Raw genomic sequence first — 17,541 nt, forward strand, 5'->3', positions numbered from 1 at the left:
GAGAGTTTTCTCATTCAAATCAGAGATAGAAGGAGAAGGAAGTGGTTAAAAGACACTCAGAGGGGAAATAGAATAGTTTAGAATAGTTTCCCTCCTTGTTTACACTGAGGATTCAAATTTAGTATTGTGGCATCCATAGACCTGCTCTGTGCATTACTTCTCAGGACTTCTGCTGGTCAGAGTGACTCTGAGATAGGTACAATTTCCCAGCCTGGCAGTCAAAGAAGGAGTCAGGATTCTTTTGATCTCATTCTCAAGGTTGTTTATTGTTTCTTATCTATTACATTCTTTCTCTGACCCGCTGCAGGTCTGTCTGGCAGGTTGGATTGAGGCACACTACCCATCCTTGGGGCAGTGTTATCTTTTTATACTAAAAACTACATGTACATTATTTACCATAACTTCCCAATACCTATCACCTATGTTAGACAGTGAGTTTCTACCTTAAACCAATCCAAAAGTGCCAACATCACCCAGAAGATGGAGGCTAGGAAGAAGAAGGAAGAAGGGCAGGGCATGCCCAAATTCCTCCATCTTGGGACCCCAAGCCTCCATTCTAAAAACCTCAAAAATCTATTTTTCACCCAGTGACAAATTAACTATTATTATACTTAAACTTTCACGGCTTGCAGATCCTCATATAAGGTTGGTAATTTTTTCCATGGGTCATAATCAAAGTGACAGGTGTCCTGGGCTCTGTGCCATGGTCTCAGAGCCCCTTGGCAGGGTCTCGAGTCCTCCAGGGCAGCCAGAGGGATTTCCTGGGTCCCGACACTTACTTACATGGTAAAGTTGGAGATGAAAGCTGCAGCTGGGATCTGCATCTCAAACACAGCTTCCCGTGCCTCGGAGCCGCTGTTGACCATGGTGCAGGACACGGTGGTGAAGGCGTAGCGCGAGATGATCGTGGACCTCACGTGGAACTCAGACATCCGAGGCCTGGTTTCCTGTGGGAATCAAAAAGGTCGCCCCTAAACAGACAGCAAACTCACCCCTTCAGTGTTTCAATGGGTTTAAGATTTAATGTGGACTACAAGCTCCCACCCAATGGGTGTTAGATCTCTTGACAACAACAGGCAAGGTGGGCTTGTCCTCAAAATTTCAGGTGAGCTGCAAACAGTAAATCAAGAACGTGGTACTCCCTTTGTTCATGCATAGAGGCCACAGACATTGTTCAGTGCTTGGGAAAGGTCTGAGAGCTGTGCTCATGCCAGCCTTTAAGTTGTGAAACACCCCGACAAAATCCATCTGTGTCCTGAACTGAAGCTTTCAGCTCTGACTGTGTGAGAGGATCAGGATTATTCCCTTGTGGCCTGGGAAGAGAAGCCCAAAATATGTCCCCATGGGGTCCAGAACTGTGTCACAGACCCTGCTCTGTGCACAAGAGCAGATGGAGCCTTCTTGAAAGACTGACATCACCATTTATGAAGAAGCACCTTCAAATTCATCCAGTCAGATCCTGAGTTATGTAAACAGAGAAACTGCTGTCAATGGAGTCAACTGAGTCCTCCTCTGCTGAGAATCCATCGTGGAATTCTGCGCCAATGGATGAAGAGACTTAAAAAACATTGACACTGTGACATCTCAAGCAAAATATTTAAAGCTTTTTAAGCCCACACTGGACTCCTTCCAGCAGAGAAGCAGCAGAGACAGCAGTGAATGACACATGATGTAGCAATGGAAGCTGAAAGCCAATTTCTGCTTCTTGGGAATGTGTTTTCGTGCACAAGTCCTGAGTTGGAGCATTTCTCCAGACTAATGTGTTTTTTGACAGCAACATCTCCATGGAGCTCAAATGTTTTCTTGCTGGAATACTTCAGTATACTTAACTGAAAGCAGCCCTTGAAAAAGAAAAATCTGTGCACTGACTTACACAATCAAAGACCAAACCCTCAAAAGCAGAAGGGGCATAAAGGGTAAAATGCACTGTAAATACAGAGCAACCTCACAGAGCCAAATACAGTGAGACTCTTCCTATTGAGGTTGGTAAAAGCTCACAGTCACGTAAGAGTTGTGAGGACAAGAACAGGCTCTTCAGCTGCATGTCCAGGCTTTCTTTCAGAACAAAAATAATTTTGGCAAACAGCTTAAGAAAGGGAGCAAGTGTTTGTCTGAGTATGAAACAAGAACATTTCTGCAGTAGCTGATGGCATCAGAAGTAACTGAGCATCCAACTAACCAAGCTGCTGGGCTTGTGAATTCCAGGCAAATGGAAGAATGAGGATCCACTGCAGGATCTAACAAGATCTGCCAACAGACTTGGCACAAAGCCCTGCCTGCCTACACCTGCAAGGCTTGGAAATACTGATATAATGTGTCTCAGATGAACCTAGTCATGATAGATATCTTTAATTTTAGGCAGATCAGTGCAATGGTTCTGTGGATCTAGGCTAGAACACCCCTGCACAGATCTAATGTCCCACCCTTAGACCACTGCTTAATTAATGCTGTTAATTAGAACTAGATCCTGCTGTTCTTATGAACTTCCCTGATACATAGGCATGGCATTCCCAGTCTCATTATCCTGAAGGTGGAGAAGGTGGGGAGTTTTGATTGAAATAGGGTTGTAGGAATGTTTTCAGATATAATGAGCTGATGCTTCCCTCAGTCTTGCATGCCACCGATTGCCTGTGGCATAGCAAGGTACACAGAGGATTTAATAACATAAGTTACAGAAAGAATTAGAAACTACAGCAAATTCTTTGGTGTCAGACCTTCTGCATTCACCCCCACGTGCTGCAGCTCATAAAAATCTGTGGGTTTATATGTAGCTGACAGATGAACAGCAAAAGAGGATCAAGCCCTTAGCCTTTCACTTGAGATACAAGTGGCTCTGCAGTGACCTGTCTGACGCTGAGAATGCACTGATGGATTCACAGGAGCTCAGGAAGTCTTTCAAATGTGACAGAGAGCATGAACTTGCCTTTGTTATGACAACAACAGGAGAATGGTTGTGTTGGGTGAGAAAAAAACCAGTTCTAACCCTGTAGCCTGTCACTGGCAGAGACCAACAGCACATGCTTAGAGGAGAGTGTAAAATTAGAGTGTAAAGTCCAACCTGCACTGATACTACCCTGAAATATTCTCTCAGTTTTCAGTCATATGTGGCTGAAGGAACTCCAGGGTCAAGGGTGGTATTTTTGTGGTATATTTGTATTCTGTGGATTTCTCTTCTATTACTTTACACAGCTGTTTTTGAGTCTGTGTAAACTTTTAGCATCCACAACATCCTGGTGCAAGTTCCACAGCTCAGTTGTATTTTATATGCAAAAAAAAAAGTCACTTAGGGTTTTTTTGCTAAAAACACTCTTTGCTGGCTTAGCTGATCTCTGTTATAGAATCACAGAATGGAATGGGCTGGAAGAGACCTTAGGGCCCATCCAGTTCTAACCCCTACCATGGGCAGGAATACATTCCACTAGACCAGGTTTCTCCAAGCCTTGTCCAACCTGGTCTTGGACACTTCCAGGGATGGGGAAAATATCTCTATTCCACTGAACAATCTCCAGCTCTGATATCCTTACAATCTGAGGAATGGCAAAAAAAACACAACAAAAAATGGTATTCAACATCCCTCCCTCTTCCTGGTGGATGTGAGTTGTGAGTTGCTGTTGGGAAAATCAAACACTGAATAAAAGCTGGGGTTGAAAGAATTGGTTCACCTTCCCATCCCTGGAAGGGATCTGCAATTTTCTGTATTTAGAAAATATAAATGGTGGGGGCACAGGCCATTTCCAAACAGGCTGCTCAGTCAGGCTGGGCAGGCAGCCCGAGTTCCACTCTGTGATTCCTGTGCTGCATTCCCTGGAGCTCCTGCACAATCCATCAGTGCCTGGTGCCTGATACACAGCTGCACAAATGCCTGTTTGTTTTCTGCGCTTTTTATTGAGGATTTGTCTTACGTTGGAAATGGGGCTGTGCATTCTATTATCATCTGTCAGAGCTGGGGCAGTTCTCTCTGTTCATGGGGCAGTTTTTTCTTTATCTCTCCCACAGCCAATCCTGCCTCCAGGAGATCTCTGCTGTCCATGGCCACTGAGTGTCCCTGCAGGGCTGATCCAATTCCATCATCCCATGGGGAGATGCTGCACCCAGGGGAGGAGCCAAACATTCCTACCTGGATCCAATCTGAGGTGCTGGGACAGCACAGCAGCCTTTGCCCAGTGCATTGCCAGAGGAGCAGCTTCTGCTGCCCTGCATTGCCAGAGGGAGCCCAGGCCCATCTCCAGCAGCCCTGGAGCTGCAGAGGAAAACTCCCCCCTTGTGCAGGATCCCTGCTCCAGCAGAAGCACAGCTGGCACTGCAGGAGGGCTGAGCCCCCATGGGATGGGGCTGTGCCACCCCCCTGACACACAGGGGGCAGCTCCTGCTCTCACTCTGACAGTGGCTTGTTTTCTGTTTGTACTATTGCATTTGTATTTTTTTAATTTTCCTAATTAAGAACTATTATTCCTATTCCCATATCTTTGCCTGAGAGCCCCTTAATTTCAAAATGATAACAATTCAGAGGGAGGGGGTTTACATTTTCCTTTTCAAGGAAGGCTTCTGCCTTCCTTGGCAGACACCTGTCTTTTCAAACCAAGACAGCCTTCAGAAGGTAAGAGGCAGCTCAAAGGAAAAAAAAAAGCAAAACAAACAATTTGTTTAATGTTATTATTACCATGACTTATCATCCCTATTAAAATTTAGTGAGGGAATGCCAAGGCAGCAGATTAGCACACTGCCATGAGGCATGCTGGCTGGATGCTTTGTGGAGGTGTCCTGGTCACGATGATGAACTGGCAGCTGAGATTTTCTCACCAAACAAATTATTTTATGCTCATTTATGTGAAATAGTTGGAAGAACAGAAAAAGAGCTGAATATATGAAATCCATTCAGTATTTTTGCCTTTATCAGTTACTTTAATCAAAACAAATTGACTGTCTCTCAGATTAGAAGTAATAAACTGGTAATAAGCCTGAGAGTTTTTCTCTAGGCTGCTGATTCCAATTTGTTAAAGATGAAGGGGACCAGAAGCTGTTAAGGCTGCTCAGTGTGTGAAATGAGTTGCACACCAGTTCTCAACTGGGAAGTCCCCCAGAAAAGCCAGAAAAATAACTGGCCATGAACAGCAATTCTACTGGCTGCCTCTCTACATCTAAATTTTAGATTTCTGTGCTGGAAGAAGGATATTGGCTTCCTTGTTTCCTTCCTTTCTCCAGGAGATTTTGTCAGAGAACGACAGAGATCTTCAATCAAGCAAACTCCCTTTCTCTTCAAACTCAGTGAGATTTCATCAGGCTAATATTCACTGTGTTGTTAAGTTAGTAACATTACATGTTCTTCCTCCAAATCTGGGCTTGAGAAGATGGATTGGGGAATATTAGAAGAACCTGTACCTGTTGCATTGATCAAAATGAAGATTTCTTTTTTCCTTACCCAGAATCTCACTCTACCATCAAATAGTTCATCCCTGGGCACAGGGATGTGAGGAAACCCAGGGCACTGGGAATATTTCTGTGTCTGCTCTGGGCTGCCCTGACCCGCAGGGCAGCACTGACTTCGACCCTCATTCATGGAGAAAGTTTCCCAGACTTCAAGGTAGACTGGAATCCACAAAAGTGTGAAATAGATTATAGAGAGCAGTGCAGGTGTATCACTTGGTGAGAAACTGAGGTTTTGGGATTTTTAGTCTGTTGTTGATGGAAGCAAGATGGAGGGCACAGGATGTTATCCTGGGTTTCTTCTTCATGCTTCTTCATGGGTTTGGGTGGCACTTTGTAATTGGGCAGAAGAGTCCACATTGCAGCTCTTTGGGATCAGTAATTGGGTTAAAAGGGAAAATAATCCAGGTGTCAGCTCTTAATTGGATAGTTTAGCCTTAAAAGCCCTTGTACCAAGAGATTGTTGGCCATTTTGTGCCTTCTAATGAAAAGCTGCAGAACTCACAGTAGTGAGACTGTTTTACTGATAAGAAATAATAAACAGCTGAGTCTGAACATGAACTGCCATCTCAAGTGCCTTCAATCCAGACCCAGAGAAACCCACGACTGATACCCCAGCAGGGATGCACACAGACACACACATATCCAGGGAGAGTGTAGCTCCCATGAGGTAAAACAAAGACAGGGTGTGATACATACCAGCCTCTGCAGGAATTTGGCCTGTCTTGGGACGCGCCGAGCAACCTGCAAAGAGTTCAGGGAGTGAGTGGGGTCTGTTCAGCTTACAGCAGACATGTCACTTGTTTAATCCCAGACACAGGGCTGTGTGACTGATCACCCATGGCCAGGTTCAAATGCTCCTCTGGTTAAAATTAAAACCTGAGTCTCTTCTGTATTAACAGGCCCTCTGATCAAAGCTCAGCAGTGGAATGTGGCTGTCTCAGGCAAGGAGGTGCTGGGTGTTTGGCCAATGGTGCTTGGCAAGGGACCCTCTGTACAATGGTTATTGTATTTGCAGGGTTCCCCAGATAGAGGAAGGAATGATGAATCTGACTCCATGCTCTCAGAAGGCTAATTTATTATTTTATGATACTATATTATATTAAAAAATGCTATGCTAAACTACACTAAAGAATACAGAAAGGATACTTACAGAAGGCTAAAAAGATAATAATGAAAATATTGAAAACTCCAGAGTCCCAACACAGCTTGGCACTGATTGGCCAAAGACTGAAAACAATTCACAGCAGAATCCAATGGAACAATCACCTGTGGTAAACAATCTCCAAACACATTCCACATGTGAGCACAACACAGGAGAAGCGAATCAGATAATATTGTTTTCCTTTTTCTCTGAGACCTCCTAGCTTCCCAGGAGAAAAAAAAGAAAAAATCCTGGGTGAAGGGATTTTTCCAGAAAATGTGAATGCCACATTATGGCAGGAAGGTCAGACTTTAGGCCTGTCCCTGGATGCTAAGAACATCCCTGCAAGTACTGAAGGCTAGGCTGGAAGGTGTTTTGAGCAGCCTGGTCTAGTGGAAGATGTCCATGCTCATGGCATAGGTTTGGAACTGGATGCTCTTTAAGGTCCCCTCCAACCCAAGTCATTCTATGGTTCTATAACTTGTTTAAATTAATGCTACAGCTTCAGCTGTATGAATAATATCTCAAGAGCAGATCTGTTGCCTAAATACTCTCCACAGCTACTGTGTATTTTTTGTGCAGTGACAGAAAAGCACTGGTTATGGGCAAACCAGGAATAAAGATGTTGAAATTCAGCCACAGACCTTATTATGAAACAAAGTGCTTCACCTGTGACAGTGCAATTGTACTCACTGTCTCACCCTTGTCATTAACTCCTCTGACTTCTCACATGGTTGCTCAACAACACCTCCAAATCAAGCCCCTCCCCAAAGCATGGCTTTTGTCAATGAGAGAAGCCAAGTGCCATCTTAAAACGTCAGTGGAACCCCAGAGAGCAGAAGAATGCAACAATATGTTTTACCTGGTTTGCCCTTTCAGTTTATTTACTCTGAAATAGCAGCAGCCCTTGCCAAAGAGATTATTTTATGTCTGTTTATATTGTGCATTGAAAAGCTCAGGAATGCCCAACGGGGAAATTAAAGTTTCATCCACGAGAATCTTTACTATTTCCTTCTGCATCATTTTAGCCAACATCTTGTGAAATTAGAACCAAAGGAAAACAGCTCCCTTGAGAGGAGAGGAGAGGAGAGGAGAGGAGAGGAGAGGAGAGGAGAGGAGAGGAGAGGAGAGGAGAGGAGAATCGTTTGTATCTTAAGTTTTGGAAGAAACCTTCTGTCTGGGTCTGTTATCTCAGACAAATAAAGCCCCTCAGGAGCCGGCTGTGAGAGGCTGCAGAGTCTCCATCACTGTGGGTTCTTCAGAACAAGACAACAACAAATAAATGTCTGTGAAGTTGTCCCTGCTTGGAGCAGAGGCAGAGATGAGAGATCAGTAGCCCTCAGTATTTTTTTACTGAAGGTTTACCTTTTGGAACAAATCCACCTGTTGCTCTGGTCACAGGGGTTTTTAAGGACTAATCAGTGAAACTGGAAACTTGGTTCCTATTTTTATCTTTCCCCACCAAAACCCATTTTGTTTGCTTGCTGAATTGCATAAGAAGACTCTGTGTGAGTTCAAGAACCACCTTCTAAAGTCTTGGTGATACCCAGTGGATGTCAGTGAGGAGCTAAGGATCCCCCGACAGCAGTATCTTGTTTTCTAGGACTTCATGGCTACTGCCGAAACACTGCTGCAGGGTTTGTTATCAGCCCATTGGACTGTTCCAATCAGGCAGCTTCACTGGCATCATCTAATGGAACCATTTCCAAATTACCATCAACTTTTAGCTTTAAAGCTTTCCAACACCCTCATTAAAGCCAGATAATTGCTAGTAGTGACCCCATAACTCAGTGCCAGCTGTTAGTCCCAGCATGGTGTATGGGATATAAGCTGTGCAGTGGATTTGTTTCTAGGGCAGTGTCTCAATCCAGGGGAGCACCTGCCTGTTCTCAGGTGTTCAGTGAGGACAGACAGATGTCCTCTTCTAGATCTGGCTGTCCCAGGGCACCACAGCTATTCACACATCACTGCTTTTCTGGTGGAAGTGGCTGCTGCCATTGACCTGGCAGCAGCTCAGCTCCTGAGAAAACACCCTCAGGTGCCCCAGGCAACATCAGCCAGGCTACTCCAGCACTGTGAGCCAGTTCTTTGAGCTTTGCAGCTGATTTTTCCCCCTAAAGCAGGTGAGTGGTCCCAGATACCACTCCATTGGCAGTGGTGGAGATCCTCTCTCCCACTTTGTAAAACAGTGTTGGTTCATGGCTGAATTCCCCAAAAAGGAATATGCATCCATTGCAATCAGGATTGAAAACAAAGTTTTTGGTGTCCCTATAGGGGAGAGATGTGGATGCTTCTATTCTTTCTATTCTCGGAGGGATAAATACAGATATATGTGAAGGGTCTCACTCTTCCCACCTGCCGCATGGCAGAAGATGCCAAATACAGACAATTACTGACATTTTAGCCAAATTGGATTATCCCACCTGACCTCCAGCAAGGCACAGGTATTCCATAGTTCCTGCATTGTAGCTCAGGCCCACATGGGTGCCTCAGGTGCTACAGAGCCTCTCAGATCTGATCAAATTTAGGTCACTGATGCCCTAAGTGACCCAAAGTCACACATGGAAACTTGTGGACCTGATAGATGTGAGCACAGACCTGAAGATCTCTCTTATAGAATCCAAGTGGTTTGGATTGGAAGGAACCTTAAAGATCATCTAATTCCAGCCCCTCTGCCATGGGCAGGGACACTTTCCACTCGAAATAGATCACAGCCTCCCAAACCACCACCCAAACTCTTCCAAAAAGTTCATTGCTCTTTCAACTCCATTTCCTTAGAAAAGCTAAGCCACACAATAACACAACATAATAGCCCTCCCTCACTTGCAGAAATTTTTTTCCCTTTCATTGTCAAGAAGCCTTTTAGAAGCTGGAATTCATGTGCTTTGTTTCATGAATTAAAAATGCTACAAGTTAAAAACACACGAGTTAAAAATCAAGTACAGTAACACCATGGGCAGAAAAAAAAAAAACCGATCCCCCGAGCTTGAAATCCTGGGGATTACTCAGACTGGAGCGTGGCCAGTCAGCAGTGACACGGCTTTAGCTCCGCTGTGCCAGTGAAAAGCCTGGTTAGCACAGCCTGGGGATGGATGGGGGTCAGACCGAGCCGTGCCGGGACAGCAGCACCAGCAGGGCAGGGTGATGGCCAGGGTGATGGCCAGGGTGATGGCCAGGGTGATCTCCAGGGTGATGGCCAGGGTGATGGCCAGGGTGATCTCCAGGGTGATGGCCAGGGTGATCTCCAGGGTGATGGCCAGGGTGATCTCCAGGGTGATGGCCAGGGTGATGGCCAGGGTGATCTCCAGGGTGATGGCCAGGGTGATGGCCAGGGTGATCTCCAGGGTGATGGCCAGGGTGATCTCCAGGGTGATGGCCAGGGTGATGGCCAGGGTGATGGCCAGGGTGATGGCCAGGGTGATCTCCAGGCTCAGCACCTCCAGCACAACCCCGTGCTGGCTGCAGCACCTCGCACGGAGCTCAGCAGCACGGACAGGTGGAATAAACGCATTTTTACCAGCCTGCCCCGCTTGTCAACACTGCCGCGGCCACCTGATGCTCCCCAGCCACCTCCGCCTCCAAACCTACCTGCTCCACGATGCTGTAGTCCGCCAGCAGCTGCTCCTCCAGGTACCTGGCCATCAGCTCCGAGTCGGGCTGTCCCGCCGAGGGGGAGAAGCCCCAGCAGAGGCACAGCCACAGGATCATTGTGCCCGGGAGCGCCGGGCTCCTGCCCCGCCGTGAGCGCACAGCCTGCCGAGCCTGACAGGAGACACAGAGACCCACCCTCTCCTCCTCCTCCTCCTCCTCCTCCCCGGCTCGGGACCGGCCCCTTTTGCACGCAGGGCGGCCTCTGTGCTGCAGGGAGTCCCTGCAGGGCTCGCTTCCCTCAGAGGGGTCCCGCATCCCTCAGCCGGGTCCCGCATCCCTCAGGCCCTTCCCGCATCCCTCAGCGGGGGTCCTGCATCCCTCAGCGGGGTCCCGCATTCCTCAGCCCTTCCCGCATTCCTCAGCCGGGTCCCGCATCCCTCAGGGGGATCCTGCATCCCTCAGGGGGGTCCCGCATCCCTCAGCCGGGTCCCGCATCCCTCAGCCCTTCCCGCATCCCTCAGCCGTGCCCGCCGCGCTCTCCCTCATCCCCCTGTTGTCCCCTGCAGGACAGGGGCGGTGCTGGGGGGTGCCATTTGTCATTTCGGCACCTACAGCCCCTCTGAGCGGGGGGGATGCTGAGGGGACAGTTCCTGCAGCTGGCTGGGAGCCGAGGAAGGGCCAGGATGGTGCCCCAGTGTTTCCTACCCATGCTCCCTTAGGAAGCACAAGCCCGGGAGATGCTTCAAGGCTGGGGCTTTCCTCAGGGGTGGTAAAACCTATCGCCAGCTGGGGGCTGTGTACAGATCACGAACGGGATGGGACTGCTGAGGAACACACCTTGAGCTGTTTTATTTCCCAGCATCAGTCCCATTACATGGTTATGACAATGGGAAGATGCCACCAGCTCACATCTCAGGCAGCAGAGCTCCAAGTTCTTCTTGGCAAAACCCTCTGGTTCCACCCTCTGGGGAGGGAAAGCTTCTCTTACTCGCCATCTGGGGAGCCCTGGCTGGTTTAGAAAAGCTGCCCCCAGAGCAGGGCAGGGCAGGGCAGGGCAGGGTTCCCTCTGCACCCTCACCTTGGCAGCCACCTGAGGCAAAGGTGGCCAAGACACCAAATTCCACCTCCCTCTTGCCATCCAGACTGTGTTTGTCAGCCGGACAGAGCTGGGGTGACCTCCTGCCTTTCCATCCATTTCCCAAAGTTAGAGCCCTCTCCTGCCAGACCAGCCCCAGGTGAAGGTGGACTCTGGTGGGACAGGCTGGGTTCAGCCTGGCAGCTGCCAGGGACACTCCTGAGGCAGGACTCTGCCAGCTGGCACCGATCCGGCAGCGCTCACCTCCGGGCGCTGGGAGCTTGTGTTGGCAGGGCTCACCTCACCCCAAATCAGGCGTGTTTGCCACTTTGTTTTTCTGTGACAGCAGTTACTTCTCAATCTAGCTGGCACAAACTTCCTCTTTTTGCTTTGTTTTGGTTTTTGTTTTGTTTTGTTTTTTTTGTTTGTTTGGTTTGGTTTGGTTTTTTGTTTGGGTCTCTTCTCTTCTCTTCTCTTCTCTTCTCTTCTCTTCTCTTCTCTTCTCTTCTCTTCTCTTCTCTTCTCTTCTCTTCTCTTCTCTTCTCTTCTCTTCTCTTCTCTTCCCTTCCCTTCCCTTCCCTTCCCTTTGTCAATGCTCAGTGTCTCTCTGGCCTTTCTGAAGTTTTGTGTCCTCCAAATCTCACAAGTGTTTTTGAGATGCTCTCCTTTCAGAAGGGAAGAGGGCAGCTGGAGATGGAGCAAAGGGAAGGTCATGGTTATCTTTGGAGCTCACTTATCAGCAAATAAATGGCTCAAACTGAGGCTGAGGTGACACCATGTTCACACACGAGGCCCTGCTGGCATTGCCAACAGGAGAGAAAGAATCAAAAACCTGTCCAGTCCTTTTCCCACTGGGACCACTGGCAGCTACAAAGGCTTCTGTGGTGGCCACACCTCAATGGGAGCTGCAGAACTGGGCAGCACTGCAGGGAATGATGGAAGGCTGATGTGGAGGGGAAGAGAAGATGCTGGCAGAGAGCTGGAGGGAGGCTGGGACAGGATGGTTCAGGTCCCCAGAGACACCCAAAGTGGTTCATCTACTGATTTGATCCCTGCCAGAAGAAGTTGAAGCATTTTCTTCAGCTCCTCACCATTTCAAATTGTGGTGGAAGAGGTCTCAACCATTCATGTGGTAATCAGTGAAGACACTGTGATGGTTCAGACTGAGACCTGGCTTAAGAACACACCAACAGGATGGGTTTTTTAAGTATTTTTAATCTGTTTCCAGTTATTCCCACATGTCTTGCCCAGCTCAGACAGAGGAGTGCATGGGAGCAGCGTGGGAAACAGGACTGCAGCCTCCTGTGCCCTCACTACTGACATTAGGGTGGTCCCAACCTGCTCTGTTTCACTACCCTGGGGTAGATGTGTAAAAGTCCTAGAGTGAATGTTTAGAAATGCTGAAAACAGGCATCCAAACCAATACATATGGCATGATTTTCCTCCTGTTCTGGAAAACCTAAAGGCAATCAAGACCCCTCTGTAAAAGCAAGCCAAAAGCAGCCTGCTAACCCAAGGGGTAACAGTAGTTTCTGGGCAGGAAGGGGAGATGTTTGCCAGTTTGAAATGACCATTGCACAGTCAGGAGGCATTTGGAATACCACCCAAATCTCACCAGCTGCAGCATTTGGCCACTCTGCACCTCCCACTGCCCAGGTGGGGATCTGAGGGCCAGGTGTGTCAGAGCAGTGAGACTCTGCAAAGATGCTGCAATAAAGCTGAGCCTAAGCACACCTGGTGAAAGGAAGGTATTCAAGCCAGAACAGGATCCTCCAGCAGGTACAGGATAACCAACAGGCATGAGAGAGTGGGCTGGGAAAAGCACTGCCCTTCCTAAAGGGATTAGGAACAGCCAGTTCTGCTTATGCTCCCCTCAGCAAGGGCAGGTAAGGACACAGCACACAGTGGGTAAGACCAAGGTGTGTTTTTAATGTGGTTCAGATGCAGTTAGGCTTGCTGAGTGAACATTGAGCCTGGGGTCCTGATTGTTCACATTATCCCCTCCTCCTCCTCCTCCTAGGAATACCTTCTCCTGGTGTGGGGTGTGAGCGTGGCAGGCACTGTTCTGGGATGCTGCTGCAGTCCAGGACAAGCAGTTACTCAGGTGTGCTCACATCAGGCATGTTCAGTGCTGACTTTTGCAGACTTAGCAAGATGAGCAGCTGTTCTTTGGATGGGGGCTCAGCAAATTAAATTTCCTGATGTGCCTGCAGCCAGCATGAGCAGAGCCAGCAGAGAGAGGGGCATGATCCAACAGCTGAGCTCTCACACACATTTCACCTGGAAAAGATCATTTTATATCAAGGAGTCTCTCTGTGTTCACACACAAACATGAGCACCTTGGTGACCTCAAGCAGGGTTAAATGCCCAACCAGAAGTGTCTGAAACAGCAACTAAAGGTACACAAAGCACCAACAAACTGTACCACTTAGTGGCATTCAAAGCCAGCAAATGGATCAAGAAATTGGCAAGAGTCCCAAAGGGTTACACAGGTGTGGTCATAGAGAAATATCCAGAGGTAAAATTAATTACCATGAAGTTCAGGGAATTGCATTCCATATTTTCCTTCAGGTCTTAATCTAAGCAATCTCCCCTGAAGCATCTGGATGTGATCTGCTGCTCTCCAATTCTGGCACTATTGAGAGGTGCCTGTGTTCCTGAAAGAATCACAGAATGGTTTGGGTTGGAAGGGAGCTCAAAAATCCTTTAGTTCCAACCCCCCTGCCATAAGCAGGGATGCCACCAGCTTGCTCCAGCCTGGACTTGCACACTTCCAGGGATGGGGCACCCACATCTTCTCTGGCCATCCTGTTCCAGTGCCTCACCATCATCTGCAAAAAGAATTTCTTTCTAATATCTAATCTAAACATCTCCTCTTTTAGTTTATAACTGTTACCCCTTGTCCTGTCACTAAATGCCCAGGTGAAAAGTCAGTCTCCCTGTTTTTCATAAGCTCCCTGTAAGCACTGAAAGGCTGTAATAAGGTGTCTCCAGAGCCTTTTCTTCTCCAGGCTGAACACCCCCAGCTCTCCCAGCCTGTCTCCATAGCAGAGGTTCTCCAGCCCCCAGAGCATCTTTGTGGCCTCCTCTGGACCTGCTCCAACACATTTTTGTCACGTTGAAGGCTCCAAACCTGGATGAAGCCACCCAGGCAGGGTTCCATGATGACAGAGAAGAGTAGAAAGGTATTTTCTGGGGTGCCAGTGTCTGCTGGAATCCCTGCTGCCATTAGCTGTGTGCACCATGGCCCAGCAGAGCATTTCAAAGCTTCCAAATCTGGTATTATTCTGATGAAAATCTGGTACTATTCTGATGAAAATCACCCAAAGTCTTTGCCCAAGGGCCTTGATTCTGGGGGTCTCTGACTGTGTCTGGTGCACTGCTGTACATCCATATCTGTAATTTCCCAGAATGGCTGGAGTGTGATGGGATTAATGTCAGGGCAGTCACACCAAATCTGTTCCTTGCAGGTACACCCTGTTCTTACCTGGATCACTGGAAATTTCCAGATGTGAAATGCAATATGAGAAGAGGATGCTGGCTATCTCATCAGACACAGAAATTGTGACATTTCTCCCCATTTTGTGCAAGCCAAACTAGCAAAATTCAATTATTCTGAGAGACAGGCTCTGCACAGCACTAATTCAGGTGGTTCAGGACAGACAGTGCATTAAAACTTCCTTCCAGAGGAATCCCAGTCATGAGAGGACAACTCATGGAGGAGCCCAATGGACACCTAGCACAAAACATCCTCCTGAGATCCTGTCCTCCTCAGGAAATCCTGGGGAGGTTCACCTAAACTGGTGGTAGGGCTCTGAGCAGCCTCAGCACTTGTTTCTCCAGTGTAATGTCTGTAGTTTGAGAGGTTTCAGCTTTTTGGGATCTTTTGGGCAGTATACTTGAGCAGTTTGTGCCATCTAGTGGTCAAACTAATTTCCCAATCGATATTTTTACCAAAAAAAAAAAAAAAAATTAAAACATATTTAGTGGTTGAGAGATGACAGAAATAAGGGGTGTAAAACCTTTTTTTTAAAGTAAACTTTGTTCTAAAGGGATTTTTTAATCTCTTCAGAGCAGCAGTGATTTGTCCAAAGGCCCAGATGACTCCAGAAGAGCTTTGAGTTTCTGATGAGACAGGACTGGTCACCCTAAACTAGGAGCACATGAATAAAAAATGTGAATAAAAAATTAGAAATAAAAACAAAAAAAAATCAGTTTATATACAAAATTCAAGCTAAAGTAGGTACCATCAACACAGCAAAGACTGGCTGCCCTGTCCTGCTGCTCTTGCAGATCTGCAGAAGCCCTGTCAGCCACAATTGCACTTATTGAAGGTTTTCCTAAGCTAACTTTGAGGTAGGTAACTTAAATACTGAGATTGTACCACAGATAATGGGGTCAGCAGGACAAGGCAGTGACCATCCCCAAGAATTTGTCGGTGGTGAGGCCACAACTTGAATCCTGGGTTCAGTTTTGGGCCCCTCACTGCAAGAAGGAAATTGAAGTGCTGGGGTGTGTCCAGAGAAGGGAACAGAGCTGGGGAAGGGTCTGGAGCACCATAAGGGAGCTGGAGGGGCTCAGCCTGGAGAAAAGGAGGCTCAGGGCGGAAGTTCTCACTCTCTACAGCTCCCTGACAGGAGGGTGCAGCCAGGTGAGGGCAGATTTCTGTTCCTGGGTAGCCAGGGATGAGAGAAAATGGCCTCAAGTTGCACCAGGGGATATCCAGGTTGTACTTTAGGGAAAATTTCTTCACCAAAAGTGGTGCCAAGCACTGGAGCAGGCTGCTCAGGGCAGGGGTGGAATCACCATCCCTGGAAGTATTCGAAAAACACATGGATGTGTAAGTTGGGGATCGCTGTGGTGGACATGGCAGTGCTGGAGTAAGGGTTGGGCCAGATGGTCTTGAAGGTGTTCCAACCTCAGCGATTCCAGGATTATTGGAAAACCCTGCTCCCACCCCCTCTGTGCCCCTCTCCCAAACACAGCACTCCTCCCACCCCTCTCACCTGGCTGGGAGCTGAAAGGCTCTGCTGGCATTCCCTGTGAGCTTCTGGAGGAGAGCTCAGCGCTCAGACTGAGACACGGTCAGAATGGAAAAAAAGGGAGGAGTAACAGCAGACCTATGCCACAGAAATCTTCTACTGAAACATGGAAGTGTAACATAGCATGAGGGAAGAGAACAGAATATTATTAGTATTATATAGTGAATATCATATAACACAATATAGTATGCAAGATAATGTAATGTACTGTCATGGGATAATACAATATAAAATAATATTAAACAATATTATATAATATTATATAATGTGATATAATGTGATGTAATATATAATATAATATAATATAATATAATATAATATAATATAATATAATATAATATAATATAATATAATATAATATAATATAATATATTACATTATATTATATTATTATACAATATAACATAACACAACACAACATGATATGATATAATATAATATAATAATATAATATAGAATAGAATAGAATGTAATATAATTACAACACAACACATCACAACAACATAACATAAGTATCATATCATATCATATCATATCATCATATCATATCATCATATATATTTGGCTGCTGTTTTGCCCCAGAGTTCACACAGTAATTCTGTCACTTGCATTGAAGCTGCTCAGGTGCCTCCAACAATCCTTTCCTTGTGAAAGAGTGGAAGGGATGCCCCAACAACTTTTCCCAAAAGGCATCTTCCTCCCTTCTTTCCCCCTTTTTCTTTGCTTTCTTTATCTCATCACTTTAAGCACCCAAAGAACCAGAGAGGCAAAAAAAAACCTGTTTCAAAATCCCCCAGGAGAAACATGCACCTGAAAATATCAGATGCTCTCATGTGACTGATTTTGGAAAACTGGAGCTATCACACAATCAGCAATGATTTTTTTTTTCCCCAGCAGAATGGGAAAAAGTGCATTTGTGTGGGTCAGGATGCAGCCCCAGGGTCTCAGCCAGCCCCTGGGGGTTGGCTGGGTGGGAGAGCCCTTGGGGGAGCCCAGCTCTGCTGCCTCCATCATGCTGAGAGCCAAACTTCACCTCCTTTGCTATAAACAGGCAAGCTGGAGCTCTTGCTGAGATCTTTTGAAGTTTTTGGACACTGCAAGCTCTGTGCCTAGCAGGAAATTAGTCAAACATCACAAAAGCAAGGAGTGAGCCTATCCAAGGCAGGGCTGTTATCGAGTGAGGACACTATTTGGATAACCCTTGCTCAGGCACCACAGCTCAGGCTTGTGTTGCAAGGCTAATATTTACCCAGGGCCTAAACAAA

General features: G+C 46.9%; 1 protein-coding gene across 1 annotated transcript in view; it reads right to left on the reverse strand.

Moving 5' to 3' along the window:
- ITIH5 (inter-alpha-trypsin inhibitor heavy chain 5) overlaps nucleotides 1-10,297 on the reverse strand; it is a 48,388-nt gene extending 38,091 nt beyond the window's left edge. The window contains exons 1-3 of the mRNA XM_036401590.2: nucleotides 10,157-10,297; nucleotides 6,124-6,168; nucleotides 784-947 (exon numbers count right to left, since the gene is read on the reverse strand). Coding sequence (XP_036257483.1) covers nucleotides 784-947; nucleotides 6,124-6,168; nucleotides 10,157-10,276 — 329 coding nt within the window. The 5' untranslated portion in view covers nucleotides 10,277-10,297. The remainder of the gene's footprint in view (nucleotides 1-783; nucleotides 948-6,123; nucleotides 6,169-10,156) is intronic.
- Nucleotides 10,298-17,541: the final 7,244 nt, after the last annotated feature.

The sequence above is a fragment of the Molothrus ater genome, chromosome 5 (genome assembly GCF_012460135.2).
Source record: "Molothrus ater isolate BHLD 08-10-18 breed brown headed cowbird chromosome 5, BPBGC_Mater_1.1, whole genome shotgun sequence".
NCBI lineage: Eukaryota > Metazoa > Chordata > Aves > Passeriformes > Icteridae > Molothrus > Molothrus ater.